Source organism: Pseudonaja textilis, chromosome 13 (assembly GCF_049901715.1).
Source record: "Pseudonaja textilis isolate UNSWEBS1 chromosome 13, rPseTex1.2, whole genome shotgun sequence".
Taxonomy (NCBI): Eukaryota; Metazoa; Chordata; class Lepidosauria; order Squamata; family Elapidae; genus Pseudonaja; species Pseudonaja textilis.
The window spans coordinates 711,565-734,085 of record NC_142002.1 but is presented as its reverse complement, the minus strand read 5'-3'; the positions used below and the strand labels follow the sequence as shown (position 1 = coordinate 734,085).

Below are 22,521 nucleotides of genomic sequence, written 5' to 3'. Positions count from 1 at the left end.
GCCTCCAGAGTTCCCCAGCCAGCAAGGCTGGCTGAGGAACTCTGGGAATTGTAGTCCACAAGCCTCAAAGTGGCCACGGTTGAGACCCCTGGCCTAGACACCCCTGGGACCCCCGTCCCCTCCTCCTTCTGCCTGATGGCCCACAGGGCCCCCTGCTCCTCCCTGGGAAGGTGGAAGAGGAGCAAGAGAGCAGGGGGCAGAGTGGAAGGCAGCCCCCATCCCACCCCCGCAAGGCAGCCTCCAACGGAGGACCCCCCTTCTTCCACTGGACTTGACCCTTTCTCTGACCCCTGCCTCCAGCCCCCCCCCAATCCTTGGTGGTTCTGGACCTGGAGAGCCCCCCCACCCCCATCTCTTCAAGCTCTCTCGCTCCTTTAAAGGGCTGCTGATGGCTGCCAATCTGATTTACGGATGCATTTGAATCTCCACCAGCTCGATGTCTCCCTGGCACCATTCGCCTCCTGTCTGGGGGGGCGGGGGGGGGTTCACCTCCACCCCTCAAAAGCTTTTAGGCAGCAGCTCACAAGAAGTGTCTTAACTGAAACGCTTCCCGTAGGCACGACCGAACCATGAAACACGAGTACTCCATATAAAAGTCAATGAAAAATTTAATACTTTTATGCTGAGTAACGTTTATAAAAATGAAAAGAAACTTTTTAAGGGCATCACAAAAGCGTGTAAGAAGGCTTAAGGTATTGTCTGCTTTGGGGCTTTGGCGGTGCCATCACTCCAGGCCTCTTGCCAGCTCCCGGTTGGCCGGGAAAAACACGGGACGTAGAACTTCTAGAATTGGACGATGCGCTTTTGCAGGCTTTGTAACTCCTAGGAAGAGAAGAACAAGAAGTGGGCTATGAGACACAGTTATAAATGTGTCACCTCCGTATATCTTTTGTTTCGAAAAAAAAAAAAAGATCACAGGGGCTTCTGCCAGTTTAAAAGGTCATTTGCACAGGGAGAAAGGAAACATAGTGACACCAGCCAAGAGGCTCCTTGTCCTGAGTTCGAGAAGAGAGAACTTCTTCATCCTCATCACTTTTTCTGAATCCTCAGCGCTCAGGTGGCATTTATATTTGTGTGGCTGTTGCAACGGGGGTGGGGAAGGAGAGGGAGAGCCAGTCACTGAGTCAACTAAAAAATACTCCTTTGGTCTTTTTAGTTGCCAGCAGAAAGGGGTGGGTGGGGGGGAGGAAGCAGTGCATTCCTTAAATGCCTCAGATAATCGCCTTGGCAGCCCAAAGCTGTCGGTGTGCAAGAGTATTACTGGAGAGCGTGACCGATGACTCTTGGCTATGGATGTGACCCATTGGAGAATATACATCCAGGGGGCGGGTGGGGGGAAGACCAGGGCCAAGGGGGAAATGAATGATGTATTTTAGTGTCGGCTGCACCCAGCTAACACCAACATGGCCACTCCTAATAAATCAATCTTTTTTACTCTGAAAGATGCGACTAGAGACTTCTGATTTGAACGGGGGTGGATTTGTTGGAGCCCTGAGACACTGGTCATGTTAAAGGATTCCAAATTATTGTCGATGTTGGAATTCAACCCGCAGGCCTCCCAGAGAATACCCCCAAGGAATGTTTCATGATGAAACAGTTAAAAGGTGCTTCTTGAGCACTATGTCACAGATTTTTATTCACCCTTTATGAAGAACTGGAAAACATACCTCCTAGAATAAGCCTGCTGTCCCCCAGATCCTTTTCTTTTCTTCGATTCTCTAAAAAAATGAGACTTCTTCCTCTTCCTTCCCTTGCCATTTTTGGTTTGGAAATAGCTGGACGTCGTAGACGTTGCTTCTCCCTCCTCACCTTCACTGCCATACCTGCTAACGTCAACCTCTGTGGCTGCGCGAGGCTTGTTTTCCACTGTGGAGAAAAACCCAACTTCCTCAACACAATTCCTCTTTCTTAGTTCGGACAGCATTTCTGCCTCAGGGGTCCCATGACTGCCACCGAAATACTTGAGAACCTTGTGGAGACCAAAGCAACTGAGCTGTGTCCGTGATAAGGGAAAAAGCCAACAGGACAGAAATTAACGTTTTAGCAAGATTCCGTGGCAGTGTGGCCAGCCTATGCATTATTTATTTGTTTGTTTGATTGATTGATTTGATTTGATTTATATTGCCGCTTATTCACCCATGGCAACTCGAGGCGGCTTACACAATGTAAAATCACATTTAAAACAAAAAATAAAAATAAAAACAATAAGAACTAACAAAAAGAATCAAATAAATTAGTAAAGTGCAAGAGAACAAAATTTGGGAAAACGAAAAACAAAATAAAAACCAACTCCCACCCCCCAACCTCGACGACAGTGGGTCACACTAGCCATCTGACGGGTTCCATCCCTCTCTGGGTTCCCCAGGCCCACTGGCAGAACCAGGCCTTCTTCAGTGCCTTTCGGAAGGAAAGGACATAACTGGTGCACTGGTCGGGGTCGAGATAATCCGTTTCATCCAGAAACCTCAGGAGCTGCTGCGCGACCACCTTCTCAACCATCTTCCCCCAAAAGGGAAGATTGGAGACAGGTCGGAAATTATCCAACCGGGTGGAGTTCAGCGATGGCTTCTTCAGAAGAGGGCGGACCACAGCCTCCTTAAAGTGCTGGGGCACCGTCCCCTCCTGTAGAAAAGCTTTAATCACCACCAGAGTCCACCCGTCTGTCACCTCCTGGGAAGCTTTCACAAGCCAGGAGGGACATGGGTCTAAAATACAGGTGTTCACATGCACATACTCATTTAAGTAAATGAAGCGATTTAAATACCTGAGAGTATCTCTGTACAATACTTCTGCATCACGCCTATTATTTCTGCTCCATACTTCTCTAATTTGTCCTCTGTGACACCATCAATCTGAAGCAAAACTTCTGGATCCGACGACAATGTCTCTGGGGTGGGGGGAAAAATCTCAGTATAGCTTTCTTGGCATCTGCAACACCAAACTGGCTTGTCATTCCTGTCTTCCAATGGTTTTTTTTTTTTTTAACTTCCCAGTTTAGGCTACAGCCCGGTGGTCTCGATTTCAAGTCTAGTCATCCAACCCCGCTTAGGTTTTTTGAGACCAGCCAAGAACAGCTAGATGCTGGCCACCTGTTGTAAATGGCTCCCCGTTGACCTCATGGAACATCCATGTTTACTCCGCTACAACAGAGAAAAATCTTGCCATCTCTGCCTTCAGGAATGCGATGACTTTCCAACAGCCTGTCAGGACTCAGTGACATTGACTGATTTTTCACTGAGAGCGTTATCAGCCAGATATCGCCTGAAGGTCATCGGAAAGAGACGGAGGGATCTGCCTTAAATGGAGGCATGGCTATAGAAACAGGACACTGTTGAAAGTTGGAAAATCTAAGGCCAATTTTACAACTCTTACAGCGTCTTACCAAGCAACAGATTTTTTTAAATGTCATCAGGTATCACGGCCTTTTCTGACCTAATTCAAACTTATGCAGAGAAAGCAAGTGAGAAAACAGGTGGATGAGATGGCGAATAAAGGAAGATAAAATGACAAGGATTGCTATTTGAAGAAGTGTTGCATTCATCATACATAACCTGAGTTACATTGAAGTGTTGGAAAGTATACATTTGGCATGTTGTGATAGTTATGATAACACGCCTATTGCAACACACAGGAGTTATCCTCAACTATATCATATACATTTTTTCATGAAAAGATATATATATATATATATTACCTGCTATTCTTTTTAATGTGGCAGTGTTAAAAATATTAAAATAGTGGATATTAAACACTTTCCCAAGGTTTTTACAGACATCTGTGAGTTCGGAGAGACATTTCTTCACCATCTCTTCCCGTAGGGACATCTTGGTGTCCAAAGCCCTCTGCCTCCGAATATTGCTGGCACTTTCTGTTTCACAGAACTCCACCTAAAGGGCATGAAAGAGGCATATTGGTGTACAATATAAATAAGGAATGCTTTTGAAACGTTGTTTACAAGAGAAGAAAGAAGAGGGTGTCAGAGTATAGTCATGAACTGGAAGAGAGCCCGCTAACAAGGTCAGCCAATGAATAGGCATAGCAACTAAGTCAGCCAAGGAGGACTGTTTGGAAACTGAAACGAGAAGTAGCCTAGGTGTGGCTATATTAAGCTCTGCAACTCTGTTGAGCTCCAAGTCTGTCCATTGAAAGTGAACCGGCTTCTCTCCTCTGCTGTGTGTCTTGCTTGCCTGCAGAACTAAAGTGAGACTGAGGTCTGTTTCTGAGCTCCTGAGTTGCTGCTGTTCTGCTCTGGACCTGTGACATGTCTGCTTCTGTTTGAGTTTGCTCCATGCTGGAGAAATCTACAACTGGTATTGTAAAATTTACTTTTTGTGTTTATAAAGAAGTTAAATGAAGCCTCAGCCACCTGTGTTTACTTTTCTGGGGCTGAATTTACACTGCAATACTCTGAACAGAGGGGACAGTCCAGCATAACTGATGGCTGATAGCAGGAAAGCCCCTTTTCAACAGCCCCTTTGCTATTCTGTTTTTCTGAACCTTTCCGCACGGCTCCACGCCATGCTGAGGGGCATCTGGGCCTTCAGTCACGCACCTTCAAGGAGCCATTCAGCACAGCAACAGCTTTTTCTCCCAGCTGGATGTAGGCTATCGCCTGATCATTAGCAGTGATGTACAAGTCTTCATCCAGAATCTTGTCCAGCACCAGCTTCCTAAAAAGTCGCTCGGCGTTATGGCGGGAGTAGGCTGCTCCCTTGCCAAAGAGACCCTGCTGAATCTTTGCAGCTTTTGAACCTAGGAAAAGGAGGAGACAATAGCCTGTTTTCATGGCCAAGCCAACGTATCGTTTTGAAAGTTCTCAGCTCTTCTTCAGAAAGGACGGACTCCAGGATTGGAAACCTCTGGCACTGAACAAGAAAGAGTGGGGTCCACATCCAGATATAACCAGCTGGGAAGGTATGAGCAAGAGTGCGAGCCTGGAACACGCACCCCTCTCTGGCTTTCTCCTAGAAAGGGGAAGAGAGCCCAGCCCCTCCTGCTTCCTACACTGGTAGCCAGGGCAGCCAAAGGGATTGTCCAGTCCCTCCCCAGGCAGTTCCCTTGGCTTCTCTGTGGCTGAAAGAGAGAGAAGACACCCCCAGGGGTGGGTTTCAAATAAACTCACCACCGGTTCATCAAAAATGTGAGTGCGCACACGGCTTCTGCACATGCGTAGCTTTTGCCGCCCGGCAAGGCTCGACCGAGGAGCCTTTCGGGCTTGCTTCCCTCCGTCTCTGCTCTCTGGGGCAGCAGCTGTTCTCTCCGCTGCTGCTCCTGTTGGGGGGGCAGACTGCAATTTAGCAGCCATGAGCCGCCACTTTGGGTCTGCTAATTCTCCTCTGGAAAGCGCTGCGGCACAGAGAATCGGCTGCCAACCCAGAGAGCACACGGAGCGTCTCCACGAACGAAGCCTCGGCAAAGCAGGGACGGAAGAAGCGGCTGCAAAGGTCTCTGCTGCAGCGCTTTCCGGATGGACCTTCTTAAAGGTAAGAAGAACCATTCTGCCCATTCCCAAACTGCTTTGACCCTCCTGCGCCCCTGCCGCACCCCAACCACTGGCCCTTTGGCCTAGTGCGGCAGGCCGCAGGCCAAATAAATTGCTTCACTCTGCAAGGCCGTAGCTTGAGGCCAGAGGGGGGCAGAGGCCTGCGGGCGGAGGCTCCGGGGCAACGCCAGAGTTGGGCCCCACCCAAGGCGAAGGGTGCGGGGGCGGCATGCTTACCTTTGGTGAGCAGAGCGGGTGAGGCATGGAGATTAGCCGGGCCGCGTGGCAAAGGCAAGATATATAGGGTGGGGTGGGGCAGGCAGGACCAACCGGTGGTGCAATTGGTTCTGCGAGGGCGCACTTCACGCAGCGCAGCACTCAAAGACCGCCCTCGGTATCCGCGCTGGTGAGAGGAGCCGGTTTTTTAGCTCAGCTGTGGCGTGGTGATCTGCTCTGCCACACAAGTCAGCTGTGCTAAAGAACAAGGGGATTCAGAACAGGAAAGGGGGCAGGGGGGGGGCAGCCAGAGGGGGCCTTTGCCGCTTCTCTGAACTGCTCACAATTTCTGCAACTGGCACACCAGAACCAGTCCGAAGCGGCTGAATACCATCTCTGGACACATCCCCTCCATCCCACAGGCAAATATGGAAGCAGGGACGGCCGTTGCCAAGGCACAAATTCCACCCAGCCATCTCGGTCCTATGAACGGGCTGCTGCTGGACTCTGAGCCCCCCCCCCCAAAAAAAGGACAGGGAGTGTGATAAGGGGAGCCACCGGATTCTCGGTGGAAACGGCTGCGCTCCTGAGACCCTGCACATCTGCCCCTGGCAAAAGGGCTGGGGAGAAGGAAATCCCCCAGCTAGTTTGACAACCTATCCTGCATCCAATGCAAACAGGATTTTCCAATAGGCATAACGTAGAACTTACCCAAGAAAATGTCGATCATCATATTGAGGGTATATCTTCCTGCATTTCGCTTGATGTTTCTAGTTCCTTTTTCACCACAATATTCCTTTACAAACCTCACAATGTTTTTTACTTCTTCGGTCACGTTCTTCAACTTGTATACCTAGTAAGAGTAGTTTTATTAATTCTGTATCTCGTATGAGCCAATACACTACGGCATTTTAATCCCATTTAAATGTAGTGTAAATGTAATTAATAACTTATAATAGGAATATCATATAATAACTTTTTGGGTATGAAAAACTGCCATAATGAGAAAAAAACGGTGTGCTCGTCATTTGGAAAACTAAATTCTTCAGCTGGCTGCTTCCAGCCGTCCCCAGGAAGATTTATTTGTTCAGTATTTCATATTTCACATTTCTAAAGTGCCCGCTCCCCAGAGAGGGGCTGGAAGGGTCCAGCTGGCAGGGCTGCTCACCTGTTGTTTGGAGCAGTTGTCGCAACTTACTTCGGGGTGCTCCTTACAAAATCTAGGATTAAAGCCCGTTTCTCCGAAGTATGCCAGCAACTGTATCCTCCGGCATTCCATGATGTTCTCGCAGTAATGGACCATGCTGTAGAGGTTGTTGAAGTGCGTCTGCCGGGTGTGGCTGTTGCCCTCCCTTTCCACTGAAAGGCAAGACGCACAGGGGCTCCTTGTGAGGAAAGGATCCAGGAGCAAGACCTGGGACAGGCGGCTAAAGCTTCACAAAACTGCTGCGAAACCTCTGAAAAACCGGGCGAGGACGGAAAGACCGACCCCGCGGACCGTGGAACCCCTTTCGTGGCCCTTTCCCTGGAGCAAGGCGATCCCTCGGCCGCCAGGCGATCCTGCTGGATCAGGTTAGGTTGGGACAAGCACCATCCCAAAGCTTGCTAGGAAAAGCAGCTGGCGATTGCAGCGGATTTTCCATTTTTTTGTAAAAAAGGATTCTAGCCGTTAAAGCCCAAGAGAGATCCATCTGTCCACAAAGAAGCACAGATCCCTTGGCAAGCAGGAAGCAAAAGAAACCAGCCAGGCAGCTGTTATAATCAGCTAGACTAATTCCGATAAAATTACTTTCCGGGTAAAAGAAGCCAAAGCCAAATTATGAAATGCTGGAATGTAACAAACTCGGTCTTGTTTTGGCTCTGAATAGTGTTGGCGTGGCAGGCAGCGAGTGTTGCTCCGGGAAGACCGGCCTGCCCAGAGCAGCACGGAAAGATCATCATCAGCTGGACACTCGATTGAGGGTTTTCTGTCCACGGTTGGCCAACTGGGCCCCTTGGGAGCGAGCAGCACCCTGGGTGGGCGAGGGAATTATGGCCACGCCAAGCCGCGAGAAGCCCCGGCCTTGAAAGGACACTTACTCAGGATGAGCCGCCTCAGCCTGGTCACGTCACTGTAGCTGTAGAAAAGGAGGCAGTGGGAGATTTCGCCGTCCCGCCCGCTTCGGCCGGACTCCTGGTAGTAGCCCTCGATGGATTTAGGGAGGGAGGCATGGATCACGAAGCGCACGTCAGGCTTGTCGATCCCCATTCCAAATGCAATGGTGGCACAGATGACCTGGAAGGCAACAGAACAAGCCGCTTCCTTCATGCCGGGTCAAGCCAGAGCCCCTCGGACCACAGCTGCCTCACACCGGGCTAACTCTGGCTCCTTCCCTCTTTCTCGTGCCCAAAGCTCAGGCTGGGCAGAGCGCTCGCCCTCCTCGGCCCACGTTCCCCCCTGCCTCTTCTCCCGCACGGCTCCCTCCTCCGCGTGTGCCGGTGTGGCTGGGGATCAAGGAGAGTCCAGGGCCTCGCTAGGGAAGAACCAACGCGAGAGTCCAGCCAGCGGACTGGCAGAGCTGGCCAACCCTTTGGCCTGTCCCTCTCACTGCTAGCCCAGAGACCCCGCCGGGACTTCAGGCAACCCCCCCCGAGGAGAGCAAAGTCAAGTCCACCGGCGGCTTTATCAAGATCCAATCGGGGGTGGGGGTGGGGTGGGGGTCAGCCCAACTGCTACACCGGGCAGTGCCACAAAATAGTATGCGGTGCATACTGAGCCCACGTCTTCTGAACCGGAATACTTTGTCCCATTTGGTAACAGAATAACAAGAGTCGGGAGGCACCTTAAAGGTCTTCTAGCGCAACCCTCTGCCCAAGCAGGAGACCCTCTGCCCAATCCGGACGAGGGGCTCTCCAGCCTCTCCTTGAAAACCCTCCCGCGACGGGGCGCCCGCAGAAGGCAAGGCTGGCTAATTGCTCCGACAAGCAGCTTCTGCTCAACTCCAGTTTCCATCCGTTGCTTCTTGTCCTGCCTCTTCTGGGGCTCTGGAGAGGAGCTCGGCTCCTTCTTCTCCTCTGGGGCAGCCCCTCAGGTACCCCGGAAGGCTGCGATCCTGTCGTCCCCCCCGTCTCCCCCCGGCCTTCTTTTCAGACACACCCAATTCCTGCAACGGGTCTTCGTGTTTTGGCCTCCAGCCCCCCCCATCTTCTTAGCTGCTCCTTTCTATACTGTGCCATCTCTTTATTGTAAGTAGTCGCCAACCACGATTGATGCCCATGTTTCTGTTGCTAAATGAGACATCCGTTAGGTGAGTGTTGCCCCATTTTATGACGTTTCTTGCAACGGTTGTTAAGTGAACCACTGCAGTTGTTAAAGTTAGTCACACGGTTGTTAAATGAACCGGGCTCCCCCATTGATTTGGCTTGTCAGGTCGCAAAAGGGGAACACATGACCTCCCGGGGACACGGCAACCGTCACAAGTATGGCATGAGTCACTTGCCAAGGGTCAGAATTTTGATCACGTGACCATGAGCTACAATGGTCCTAAATGTGAAAAGCAGTGATAAACCTTTTCTCAGTGCCATTGCAACTTTGAACGGTCACTAAACGAACCATCGTAAGTCGACGGCTACCTGCAATATGGAGGCCAAACTGGGTGCAGCATTCTAAGCGTCCTGAAGGCCTCTCGCCTTCCCAATCCTCCTGGTCAAGCCACAGTATCGATCAAGGGACGGGAAGCCTTATTTCACTGTCACGTCAGGTCCACGGAATCTGTGCCGCTCTGAGCACTTGGACGCTGACCGGGCTCGAGAGTTCCCTGCGCTTCCCTTTGCAGAGGGTGAGTCACGTGGCCCCCCGGGCCCCCCCTTTTGCTGACAGGTGTGGCTGCGTGACTGGATCTCCCTCCTACCTGGCATCCATCCTGATTGATCCACTTCTGCTGCACGAGGTCTCGGGTGCCGTCCGGGAGGCCAGCATGGTACGCCAGGGCTGAGAGGCCGCCCCCTTGCAAGGCGTTGGCCACGGAGTCACATTCATACCGCGAGAGACAATAAATTATTCCCGAGTCACCTGCAACGCACAGGAAAAGGTTCAGGGTCTCAAGTCCTCCAAAGCAGGGGGCGCCAACCTGCTGGATCTCAGGGACCACCAAACTCTGACATTTTCCCAGAGTCTCTCTGCAGAAAGCAGCAGAGACCCTGGGAAAATCCCCCCAAAAGGTCTGCAGGAAAATTCCCCACCCCGTTTTCCTACCGAGCCATCGTTCTTTATTTGGGATCCCAGGATACCGTCTCCAGCTCCGTTCTCGGGGGAGGGGTGGGAGAGAGGAAGGAGGGAGGGAGGAAAGCAGCAGAAGCAGCAGGAGACCTTCTGTCTCTCCCCCAAACTCTGCCAGAAATGAGTCTTTGTGAGACTGGTCGTGCCGGCGCAGCCTCTTGGAGCAGGAGGCCTTGCCGGGTCCCAAGGACTCATTTCTGGCGGAGTTTGGGGGAGAGAAAGAACGACTTTGGCTGCTTTCCTTGCATGCAGCCAAAAGCAGAAGAAAGAAAGAAGCTGAAAGAAGCAGCCCGGTGGCCAGGCCAGGCGTGTGGGGGGAGTGGGGCAAGTCCCCCCTCCTCTGCCCTTTCCCTCCTCCCCTCCCTACCTCGTGTTCGCAATGCAAGCGATGCAAGCCTTGTGTTCCCGCGGGCCATGTGGGCGGCACAGCCTTGTGTTCCCGCACAGCCTGGATTAATTGCTCTGGGGGGGACATTTCTCTGCAGACCACCCAAATTTTCTCGCGGACCACCAGTGGTCCCTGCCCCACTGGTTGGCATCCACTGGTCTAAAGATCTCTTCCCATGTTTCTCTAAGCTGACTGGGGAATTCTGGGAGTTGAACGCTACCCATTTAGAAGTTGCTGGGGTTGAGAAACGCTTGTCTGTTCAAGAGGGCGGTATGTTTTGAATTCCAGTTTTACTCAATGGCAGCTCGTAGCAATTCTCCATTGGACAGAAACAAACCCAAACGTCACACTTGACGTCGTTCCTTTATCTCCATGTCTACCCTGACCGTTAGACCTCGTAAAAGATGACAAGGTCCTTTCCCATCTCTTAGCGGCCCAAACACCAAAGCCGGCTTCTCCCTCTTCCCGTAACAAGATGAGGAAGGTGAAGCTCTGGAAAGGATGTTGGCTACTGCTGCTCTGCCTACACCTCCGCATGGCCCTCAACTGACCCTCTCCCGTGGGGGGGCATGCAATGTAATGCGCATAGACGCCACTGTTCCAGAAAGGAGGGACCTGCCCTAATTCCCAGCCTTCTCAACAAAAAACATGTTTGAAAAAAATATGCATAAAACCATTTATCCCCTTCTTGAGTGTCTCCAACCGGAAGCGGGACGGCCTTCTCTCTGGGACGCCTGCATTTGGAGTTTGGCCTTGAGTAGGCCAAAAGCCTCAGTGGGTCTTTCTAACTCCAGAAAAAGCATAAAGGTAGGGAAAAAAAGAGGGCATTTCCAGTCTTTTGTATCTGGCACGTCCCTTACAAGCAGCTCATTGGTGCTATTAACCCAAATAATTTTCAAAATTAAAGGGCCCCAAATTCCAAAAGGGTTGAAGAAACTTGCATTAGCGACACAACACCACTTCATTTATCAACGTGGGACATTTCTGAACAGGTTTTAGATCTCTACAGAATCATTCCGCGAGGCTGACCTATTTTGTGCGTATTTCACAAAGGAACTCCAAGATAAAAAATACCTGAATTTCTCTATAATCGAATAGAAACACTGGGTTTCAAATAATCCCATACAAGTAGGCACTGGCCAAGGAAGGAGGAGTGATAACTTACAGGGGTGGTATTTTCTGATCCATTGTAAGCAATCTAAAGCAACATTTTTGGGTTTCTTGGGTAACACGTAGTATTTCAAGTTGTGCCTGTTAAAGCTCATTGTAAACCTAGAAGGATATCAGCGATTTAGTTGAATAAAAAAAGGATTATTGAATGACTACAGAGCTCATCTCTACAGCAATCCCAGTAAAGCTGTTTCCTTCTCCCAGTTCCCCAGGAGGGAAACCTCCCCTCGGCCTCCGCGTCCAACTTACACCTGGGGCTGGTGCATCTCCAGTTGGTTCAGGATGTCCTTCTGCACTCGGGGGTTGGCGGTGGCAGTAAGAGCCATCATGGGAACCAAGGAGAACTTCTTTCGGAGCATGTTAAGCCGCTTGTAGTCTTGGCGAAAATCATGACCCCACTAATAAAAAGATTTCTGAAAGTTACATTTACATTTATTTATCTCATCATGTGAAAAAAAGCACAGCCTCTTCGTGTTCGTTTTACGTACCAAGACATAGTAAAAATCATCTGACCCTTACCAGCTTTTTAAAGGAGGCAAGCACAACCTCAGGTGAACAAGAGGATGCGCCTTGACATGTAAAATCACAGAATTCCAACAGGGTGTAACTTCATCACATGACCGTATTCAGCCTCTACTATTTTTACAAGTAACTCCAGGCCGCAAATATATCCACTCCTCCTCCAATGAACCCACAGCAACCGCCCTGTGAGATGGGCTGGGCTGAGAGGGGGGCACTAGCTCCAGCTGGCTTTCATACCAAAGGTGGGAGTGGCAGGCCTGGTGCCTTGACCACGAGGGAAATAGGGACCACTACCGTGACCCTCTGCACCCTTTTCAGTGAATCAGATCACCTGACTGACGCAGTGGGCCTCATCGATCACAAAGCGAGCCAAGAGCTGCCGCTGGTACAGATTCTCCAGCGCTGACATCAGCCGACCGCTCGAGCAAACCTGGGGGAAACAAGAGCAGCAGGAGGCCCAGATGCCCCAATTCCATGGCTCTGGCACGGTTCTGAGTCTTCTGGTCCCCTTCACCCCCAGGCCCCATCAGGCAGGCAACGGCAGCCAAAGCCTCCTCGCCTACCCAGGCAAAGCCCGGCTCCATTCAAGCCCTTTGGGTCAGCTAGAGCGCTGCTGAGCAGCTCAGGCCTCCATACAAACCTTCTCTGGAGTAACGTAGAGGAGTTTTATGATGGGGTCCTTCTTTGAGAGCTGCATGTAAATTCGGGATGCTTCGGCGTCAGTCTTGTCACCTGTGAGGTACGTGGCTGGAATCTAGACAGAGAAGACAGCAGCTGTACTATTTGCAGCTAATCCTGGTTGCTGCTGACTGCTTCGCTTGGAAACTGGTCAATAGTAAGGCCAATGCTTGTGCCTGGAGTGGGGAAGGCCAGGCCAGTGCTCTGCTGTCGGGCAGTGCCCGTCCCTTCGACCACAGAACCAAATTGTAAGAAGCACCACCCAATTTTAGCTGGACCTGCTGCAAATAATATTGGAAGCCACTTTTGTATATCAATTTTTCTTACTTTTCTATTTTTCTTCAAAAAAATTTCTTTTCTTGCACTTTTTGCTTTTTCTTTGTCTTCATTTTCATCTCCTCATTTAAAAGTTTTAATAACAATTATATGGAAAAAGACCCAATTCTAGCTGGACTTGTAACTGCGAGGAAGCCGAGGCTATATCTCGTCCTTTTGATGAAAGCAGTTATACACCAGGTGTTCTTCCTATACTTTTAGCTAAATTTTGTACGAACACAAATTCTACAAGAATTTAGAGTTTTATACTCGCACGGTCAGACTGCAAAGATCAGAAATCAACATGCCCACGGCAGATACAGTGATCTTAAAACAGTTTTGCATTTCACGCAATTGACAATCAAGCAGGAGGCCACCTTGAACTCACGTCCATTGAGGTCAGCTTCTGGACTTGATCCACGATCAGGGACCTCAACGGAGAGATGACGATGGTGACTCCCTCTGAAACACAGGCTGGCAGCTGATAGCAGAGACTCTTGCCGCCTCCTGTGTGGAGCGAAAGCACAAGATGACAGCTCTACTCGTATTCTACTCTGCTGTTAGTGCTATACAGATGAGTTCCACAGGCACAGCCACAGGAGGAGGCCCAATGCTTCCAGTCACACTTTCTCCATCCCCTCTGCTACTGCGAAGATTAAAACCTGCCCCGAGAACTGAGATGCAAAGAACCACCATGTGCAACCTCCTGTTTGGTGCAGGAGTGAAGCCTCCCCGGATGGTCCTTAACACTTGCGCAGGCAAAATATAATGATTTCTTATGAAATTTATTTTGGAGATCGTTCCTTTGGCTTTTTATTTAAAGCACGGTCAAAAATTAGATGAGTTCAGATTATTACGTACACAAATGACTCCTAATCATAACGAACAGCACGTCAGCCTTCAAGATTTTCTCCCTTTGCTTTGCATCTTTCGGCTGTCATAAGTAACGGGGGTGGGGGTGGGATTGGTTATGGGAAGTGAGATGGAAGTGTTACAAACCAGAACTGTATAAGCTGGGGGTGGGGTGGGGTATATTCTTGCTTAGGTTTCTATCCTGTGCTATGTGCAGCTGCAACCCTTTATCAAACTATGTCAAGGTCAACGGACAGAGGCCTCGTGGAGATACCCACACGATGATATACACAACTTTTAATTGGATGAGCCAATTGAACTATTGGGGGTGGGAACGTTGCCATTGCTTTGTATATGTGATTTACGTGCCCATTTTCTCAGATTCAGAATTCTTTTGTTGCTACCACTTGATTTCCAGTAAAAGATCTATTTTCTTTGATTAATGGAGTCTTAAGTATTTCTTTCTTGGATTTTGAATGGAGCACCAGCTGACACAGCAAATCACACCTTAAACCCAAACCAGAAAAAAAGCTCAATTGTAAGTCAAGGACTACTTGTAGGTAGAACACAGGCAGGTTAGTCGTGAACACCAACTAGCTGTCAAAGGACACAGTGGAACTTCCTTAATCACACAACATGTGGGCAGACTCAACCATGGTTCAAACGGGAAACCGTGAGCATCCTAGACCAAGTTACATCCAAAAATGCTAGGGAATTCCTGGAGGCACTCAGACAAATCAGCCATGAACAGGGATAGAGGGATAAATGAACCTCCCCCCGCCCTTTCCTTGGGGGGCAGCAGGCGATGACCAGTCAGAGATGGGCCGTGCCTGAAGACTCACCTGTGGGCATCAGGATGAAGCAGTCCTGGCCCAGCAAAGCAGCATTGATGGCTTCAAGCTGATTGGTCCGAAAATGGTGGAGACCAAACTTTTTATGGAATATCTTCAGCATCTCGTTAGAATGTGGAAATGCCAAACCTCTGAACGGTTCCAGAGCAGCGTTTCTGGAAGGCGTGTCCTTCATTAGTGGAGGAACTGGGAAGAAAGCAACTTTTCGTTATGAGACTGGAGACAAAATATATTTGCTGTTTCCAGAATTTGTAACCAGCCAATCAAGCGCTGAAACGTAATTAATTTCATAAACGTAAAAATATCTGAATATGTTCCAGGGTGGGAGGAGGGAGTGTGTTACTAAACCACGTCAATGATGAGCCGCGGTGCCACACTGGCTAGAGTGCAGTACTGCCGGCTGCTTCTGCTGACTGCCGGCTGTCTGCAATTTGGCAGTTCAAATCTCACCAGGCTCCAGGTTGACTCAGCCTTCCGTCCTTCCAAGGTGGGTAAAACGAGGACCCACATGGTTGGGGGGCAAAAGGCTGACTCTGTAAACCACTTTGAGAGGGCTGTAAAGCACCGTACAAGTCTAAGTTCTATTGCTATTGCTATGATTAAATCTCAGGAGGTTTTTCCCACTCTGTTTCCACCCATAAATATACAGAACAATGTGAAGTCTTGAAGAGGACTCCGTCTGCATCTTGACACACAGCTCAGCCAGTGAAACCCTTTCAGTCTTCACCTATTACAACATAGCAACTTTGGATATAATGCCGCTAGATTCAAAATTACCGTTAAAGACGAAATGCAAAAAGTTGCCAGAAAAATAGACACTTTTTAACAGTTCTAGTCAGGAAGGAGGCATTGGCTGAAAATGCTGAAAAACCCTGCCAAGACTGGCCCAGCCAGTCTCCAAGAATTGAATATTATTGAGGGGAAGGAAAAAATTCTGTTGGGAAAACCATTTGCTCCATTTAAAATTGATGCATTTAAAGAGTTATATTTCCCAAAACACACGAGAACTTAAACGTTAACAGCCTGCTCTCATTTGCGACCTTGGATGTGTGCATGAGCACAACGCATAGCGATTAGTGGTCTTGCACCGCTGGCAGGCTGCCAAGGACTGCCACTCTCCCTCCTGACTTTTCACATCAAAACCATCATTATGGCTGGTCAGGCAGTCAGCCAGGTGTTGAGACTGGATTTTATCCACCTATCGAGTCCTTCCCAAGGATACGTTGTTATTTGATTGCATCCTAGATGTATGTTGTTTGCCTGAGCAGGGGGTTGGACTAGAAGACCTCCAAAGTCCCTTCCGACTCTTGTTATTTTATTATTGTAAAAAACGATGACTGGGATCCATACGTGTTTCTTTACGGAATAAAAATGATGGTCAGATAGATGTAGCCCAGAACTCTCTCTGGAAATATGCCTCCCACTCCAAACAAGGAACAAAGGTTAGCAGGGCCAACGGGGGAGAGTTCGCTAACTTTCAAGCACCTCACCTGCGCAGGTCCTCGTACCTACGGCCAGCCAATTTGTGAACTGGGAAATACTCCTAGGAACTATCTGGTGAGTGCCCAGGCATTTCTAAAAATCCAAATACGCTCAAAAAGGTCGAGTTACCGTGCGGATAAGAGTTCCCAGCGCCAGGTGGCTTGTAAAGCGAGTGAATTACACGCGTCACTGTGATTTCTTACTACAGATCATTTCCCAGAATGCACTTCAAGAAGAAATGGGGCAACTCACCAGGGCAACTCTTGCCGCTCACAGAAAGGTCTGTGAAAGAAAAATTGCTATGCAGAAAATCAGCGCCTTCCTTGGACGCCAGCGAGTTTCCTTCCAAAAACAGTTTTGGTGCAGGGGAGGCGCCTGCAGCCGGCCGGGCCAGGCCCTGGGAAGCGCCTCTGGCTAAGGAAGCACTCACTGCATCGTCCAAGTCATCCAAATCTTCGATATCAAAATCATCCTGATGAAGCTTCTGCCCTCCAGTTGCCCAAGGACTCTCACTTCCCCCGCTGCTCATGAGCGGAGGAGCCTGCTCCCTTCGGCTCTCCGAACCTGTTCCACTCAGCGCTGGAGGCCACCAGCGCGTCTCGGCTTCTAAGTTTGGGTTTTGGCGTCCAGCTATGGCACCGGCTTCCCTCCTGGGGCCAGATGCGCCTGGACGTTCCACGGCAGGAGAGGACGTGTCCCAGGTAGAACCTTTCACAGAAACGGACGGATCAGGGCTGGCCCATCCTTGAGGGGGTGGCGGGTGAAGGCCATGCAGCGGGGCAACGTCACCGAGCCGCTTGCCGGAAAATGGTCCAGGAGTAGGAGCGCCCCCTTGAGGAAGCTGAGAGGAGTAACTTCCATCGTGGGAGCCATCATAGTTAAAATTATGTTTGCAGGTTATATCTAGAAATGTATCCGCACCGGTTCGGTTTCCGTTCCTGGGATTGCGCAACAGTTTTCTTCTGAATATAAAAAAATGTAAGTTATTATTTAAAACTTTCCCAATGAATTTGCTGGTTCCTTCCCAGAAACCCCTCTTCTTCATCTTTTACCTTACTTGCAACTCACAACTCAATTTAGATCCCTGCCTGTAAAACGTAACTGACATTAAAGCATCTGTTTGAGTTATTATATAAAAGCATTTTCACAGTTTTGACTTGGCCAATAAAGAGAAGCGACGCTACTATCCTAAATATCCTACATACAATATATCTGTCCTTAATAGCAATGTATTGTCCTGTGGAACCTTTCCTAATTGATAGAAACATTTTCAGTCAATACTGAAATTGAACAATTTCAACAATTCATTTAAAAAGTATTTATTATTATTGTTGTTGTTGTCATTGCTGTTATCCCATGAGTTTCCTGTAGAACTATAATACTGTGCTATTATCTGATCGTTAAGAACTCTCTTGTTCCACAACATTCCTGTTTCTCTAATATAATAGATGCGGAATAATTTTCCCCCTTATGAACTAGGCATATTTTCCAAGGTGGGACTTCGGTGGAGGTTCAGTTCAGCCCTGAACTGAATAGCACTGAAATCATGAGATACTAAGTCCTGATGAAAAAAAGGGAATTTATTTGCATAATTCTTCTTCTGAAATAAATATGGGTAGGACTCCATTTAGCGATAACCTCTGACAAAGAATCTTCCACTTTCTAAAAGTTATCTTGCATATCTAAAAATACCTGGCCTGCTTTATACAGCCTGCATTAATAGCTGAGAGAATCCCAGGGGGACCGAACACTTGGCAACGTGGACAAACTTATCCCGTCTTAATTTCTTAAGGTAAAGAAGGAAAGCCCCTCATCGTATTCCAAACCAGCAACAACTCCCAACAGACCTGCAGTCTCTGAGACGAAGCAGCTCTTGGCCACCCACCAAAGACTTCAGCTCTCCTTCTGGAACGGAGTCCACCAGCTTGCAGATGTCTTCCATTACACAGAGGAGGGGCTGGCCTGAAAGGTAACAGGGTTCAGTCACTTATTTTGCAAGGCACCAGCAGTGCAAAGATGGCTGACAATCTTTTGATGATAATCAAAAGAAAATAACTGGAATATGTCACCAAGTTTTACCTTCCTTCCTTCCTTCGCTTCTTTTGGTCGATTCTCCAAACTCTGGAAGTTGGTTCGTCGAGAGTGCAGGATTCAGTGTTGTCTCATCAGCTGATCTTTGGGAAAAATGCCTAACCGTGTTAAGAATTATTAAGAAATCCAGACATATTGAAATAGATACACTTTATACATCAAATAGAATTTTAACAAGACAGTGATTTTTTGCCCACATCCACAGAACTTCTGCCAAATTATATAATTATAAAGCGGTATATAAGTGCTATTGCTTAACAGCAGGAATTTGGGGACAATTGTGGTTGTGAAGCCTACTTATACAGTGGGGAAAGGGGGAAGCCTTCTGGAGGGGGTGTGGACACAAAACCAGGGAAGACACTGAGCTTGATCCTATGCTGGAGGCTACGGGGGAACATCTCCCTTTCCTCTGGGGTGGTTTATGGAGTCCAAGCTCACCCACTGTGATGCTACCACCTGCCCTCTTAGAACCATTTGGTCGTTTTACCTTCAGTGTTTTACCTTTAGGGAGAGTTCTGCTCATTCACTCACGCAGACCATCCAGATGTATACATACCAGCTATTTCCCACAAGGGGCCGTTCCAGAAAAGTGCTGCCTTTGTTTATTTATACTAACCCTTAAGATAAATTCCCGTGTACCTAGTGCTCTTCAGCCCGAACAAAGCAGGCAGCATCTCCTCTTCTGGGGATGGGGGTATGAAGTCCACATAGTCCTCAGACTCACTGAACACTGGAGGGTCGTCCCTTCCATCATCGGGCTCTTCATTCCCACTTAAGGGGAGGCCAGAATCATTTTGCCCTTTGACCAAAAAAGAGCACATATTAAACAAAAGACCAGTGAAAAATCATGAACGTGTTTAATCATTAAAAATATACAGTTAAATTACACCAATAAGAGCCACAGTGGCGCAGTGGTTAGAATGCAGTCCTGCAGGCTAACTCACTGCTCACTCCAGGAGTTTGATCCTGACTGGCTCCAGGTCGACTCAGCCTTCCATCCTTCCGAGGTCGACAAAATAAGGACTCCGATGGTCGAGGGCAAGAGGCTGACTCTGTAAACCCCTTCAGAGAGGGCTGTAAAGCACTGTGAAACGGTATATAAGTGCTATTGCTAATCATGTAAGGAAAAGCATTAACTACATTTTTTTCTGTATTAGATGTGTTGATTAGTGGGGACACACACCCAACTCTTTACTCCTGTTATGTGATAGGGAACAAGGTCAGACTGGGACTATGAAGAACCAGGTCCAAACAGCAACAGAGCTCCAAGTTACTTGATGTGACCCCAGGCTCAATGGGGGGGCTGATTAGCCTCCTGGGGAAGGGGCACCATGGCAGAAGTCCTGCACAAACACCATCGCCTTGACCAGCCTTGGAAAATCGGCAGCCCTGGAGCTGCCCAGCTCTTAGATGGGGACCGAATGTGGAATTTCAAGGTTGTAAGCTAGACTGGGAAGCTGAAAAACATCCCAGAGAAACTAATGACAAATTCCTAAATTAAGAGGAAGCAAGCTTCACTTGAGAGTCTAGCGCAAGGGTCACATGCTATAGTAAATTCATTTTCCCAGAAGTTATCCTCCCTGTTACAGAACTGATTAGAAAAAAAAAGTATTTACCAATCCAAGATTTTTCTTTTTTCTCTGTCTGGAAAGTTTCCAAAGATTTCTCCTCTTCATGTTCTCCATTTGAAAAATCTCTCTGACTGGAATTAGAAGAATCAAGACGAGGAACAGGCAGGCTGCCTCCCTCTTGTTCCTCACGAAGTGTTTGTGTTTTCCTATTTGTACAAATATACACATCATCACATTTTTCATTATCTCTTCCTGTGCTAGATATCTTTGACTTGCTGATAGAGGGTTTTTTTGCAGTCTTTCCATTGTTTACAGACAGCTTATCTCGAAATGATACAGACAGTTTTGGACATATTTTCTGTGGTCCAGTTGTTTCAAAATCTTCCATGTCTTCCCAAATATCAGTAAGGTCAATAAATGAGTTGTTTAAACAATTATTGTCTGGGGTCGGGATCTCAGATCCCCCCACTTTGTCCTCTGCATCACCTTCTTTAACAGAAGAGATAAAACAATCTAAATTCTTGGCATGTTGATCATTCGAATATTCTTGTTTTCCTTCTTGAACTTTCAGTGTTGTTTTAAACAGCACATTAATTTTGGTTTGTTTGTTTTTAATAGCACTTTGTTTTTCCAAAGAAGAATTGATATTCTTGTCCTTCGGGGCCAGAGGTTTTGTTCCACCCAGATGTTCTGATGCGCAGTCATCAAGGCAATTCATCTTTCTGAATATAAATCCCCTGCAAAAATGGGTAAGTTTAGACTTTAGCCAATCATAATGATAGAACCCTTGGAAGCCGGTCAGATCCAGCACAAGGTACCGACTCCAACAAGGTGCCCCTTTTGCCACTATTTTGGTGTGATTACAGACAGGTGTTTGAAAATTGTAAGAAGCTATGCTATTATGTAATTCTGCAGCTACGTCAGCTCTGAGAAAATGTACAATACCAGATGTTTCTCAATTGCTACTACCATATGCCAGCATTTTATGGCAAAAATCAGAACGCCATCTCTAGTCTCCAGAAAGCTCTTCTCTAGATTTATTGGCAGCCTATTTATGGTTTTTAATATATTTATTATTAAATATATTGGTTGACCTGGATCAATAAACTCGGGAGGAATTCTAAGGGGGCTTCAACACCCCACCAACATCCTGCATCTAAACTCAAGTTAAATAACTCTTGTAAATTCACGGAACAATTTTGCCTTTGTGCCCTGCCTGGATGCCATCATGATAGAAATTGAAATTTATCAGTGGTGGTATTCAAATAAAGTTGCCACCGGTTTGGTGGGCGTGCTTTGCATGCATGCGCATGCCGAATGCGCACTTTTTGCAGGTGCAGAGGTGTTCTAACTCACCTCCTGCATGATCCCAGTCGCTGCAGCAGCTGCTGTGCGGCGCTATTATGTGGTTTCTCAGAGCACCAAAGGAAAAGGCGTGGGGGAAGCATTTCAGAAGGAACCCGCTGGGTCCCTTTTCCGGAGAATGAAAGGAAAGGACTTTGCAGAAACCTCATAATAAAGGTATTATTGAGGGTTGGGTGTCTTGTCCAGACTACTTGGAAGGACTAATGCTTTCATCTCAAAGTGCCTTTGATTCCATAGCAAACCACTGTATCCTTCTGGCCTGGTTCCAGGGTTCAGGAATGGGAGCACAGTTGTGGGCAGAGCTGGTCCCAGTTGGGGTGAATGGGGAGGACGGTTCCAGCTCCCAGTGGCCGGTTTCCTGGGGGGGGCAGCTCAGGGGTGGAGGCCCTCCCCACTCCGATCTACGGAGGCTGCTGGACCAGGCAGGCCTCGGGCGACCCTCCGTTGCGACTAAGTCGGAAGGTGGAGATTCGGCCTCGGGGTCCGTGAGGGTCTGGACGGGGAAGAAGAGGCTTCAGAGTAACCCTGGCAAGACTAAGGGGGTTCTGGGTTCAGGGCCCCGCCGACCCACCGGGGTTTTTTCCGCCTTTCATTCTGGACGCAACTGCACCCTCCCAAAGAGAGGCGGGCAACCCGAGGCACGTCCGTCCCGGTGGGGCAGCCACGGAGGGCGGGGAGATGCTCCGGCCCAGGTTTCTCTTCCAGCCGCGCCTTTTCCGGGACTGGCAGGTCAGTCGCCCCCAGGGGGTTCCCGCTCGGCGGGGCCGCCCGGGAAGGCCTGGGGGGCAGCAGCCGGGGCCGTCGGGAGCCCCGCGGGACGGGCGGAGGCGGCTGCGGGACCAGCTCCCCCCGCGACTGAACCGGACTGCCCCGATCCTGTCAGCGGCCTCCACGCGAGGAGAGGCACCGCAGGGCAGGCGCCGCCACCGGCCTCCATCGCAAGCGGCAACCGCCCCGCCCGGAACGACCTGCAGGGACGGGGGGCGCCGCCTCCCTCCGGCCGGCCTTTCCCGCCCACTCGGCGAGCGCCCACTGGACTCACGCGGGCCTGGTCCTGGGGGGCGCGGCGCGCGGGCCGAGGGCGCCCCTGGCCGAGTGGCGCTGCAGCTGCTCCCGCAGGTTGTTGCGCGGAAGAGCCGCCATGGCGGCGGAGGCTTCGCGCGTCGCGCCTTCCCGGCCCGGAGGCGCCCGATTGGCGCTCGCAGGCCCCGCCCCGCCCGCGGAAGTGGCGTCAGGCGCCTTCCGGCGAGACCACACACACACACACACACACACACACA

At 49.3% G+C, this 22,521-nt stretch overlaps 1 protein-coding gene across 2 annotated transcripts; it reads right to left on the bottom strand.

Annotated features, from left to right (window-relative positions):
• Positions 1 to 584: 584 nt before the first annotated feature.
• On the bottom strand, positions 585 to 22,468 carry BLM (BLM RecQ like helicase). Of its 2 annotated transcripts, none has more exons than XM_087941822.1 (21): positions 22,284 to 22,468; positions 19,922 to 20,613; positions 18,945 to 19,104; positions 18,294 to 18,403; positions 18,062 to 18,176; positions 16,467 to 17,176; positions 14,724 to 14,918; positions 13,418 to 13,536; positions 12,677 to 12,790; positions 12,368 to 12,466; positions 11,764 to 11,912; positions 11,510 to 11,616; positions 9,589 to 9,749; positions 7,778 to 7,973; positions 6,867 to 7,057; positions 6,410 to 6,551; positions 4,553 to 4,752; positions 3,695 to 3,887; positions 2,765 to 2,887; positions 1,668 to 1,866; positions 585 to 822 (listed from the first exon to the last, which is right to left on the bottom strand). In XM_087941822.1, the coding sequence occupies exons 1-21, from the start codon at positions 22,382 to 22,384 to the stop codon at positions 666 to 668; spliced, it is 4,233 nt and encodes a 1,410-aa protein (XP_087797948.1). In that variant the 5' UTR covers positions 22,385 to 22,468; the 3' UTR covers positions 585 to 665. The 2 variants fall into 2 exon arrangements, with proteins under 2 accessions (XP_087797948.1, XP_026565103.2); XM_026709318.2 differs by having other exon boundaries at positions 18,294 to 18,388.
• Positions 22,469 to 22,521: the final 53 nt, after the last annotated feature.

Coding starts and splice junctions, on each gene's coding strand:
- BLM (XM_087941822.1), bottom strand. CDS start 22,384: ATGGCGGCTCTTCCGCGCAACAACCTGCGGGAGCAGCTGCAGCGCCAC. Junction 12,467..12,676: donor TCTACGTTACTCCAGAGAAG/GTTTGTATGGAG, acceptor TGTTTCCCCCAG/GTTTGCTCGAGCGGTCGGCT. Junction 1,867..2,764: donor TTGTACAGAGATACTCTCAG/GTATTTAAATCG, acceptor TTTTCTCCACAG/TGGAAAACAAGCCTCGCGCA.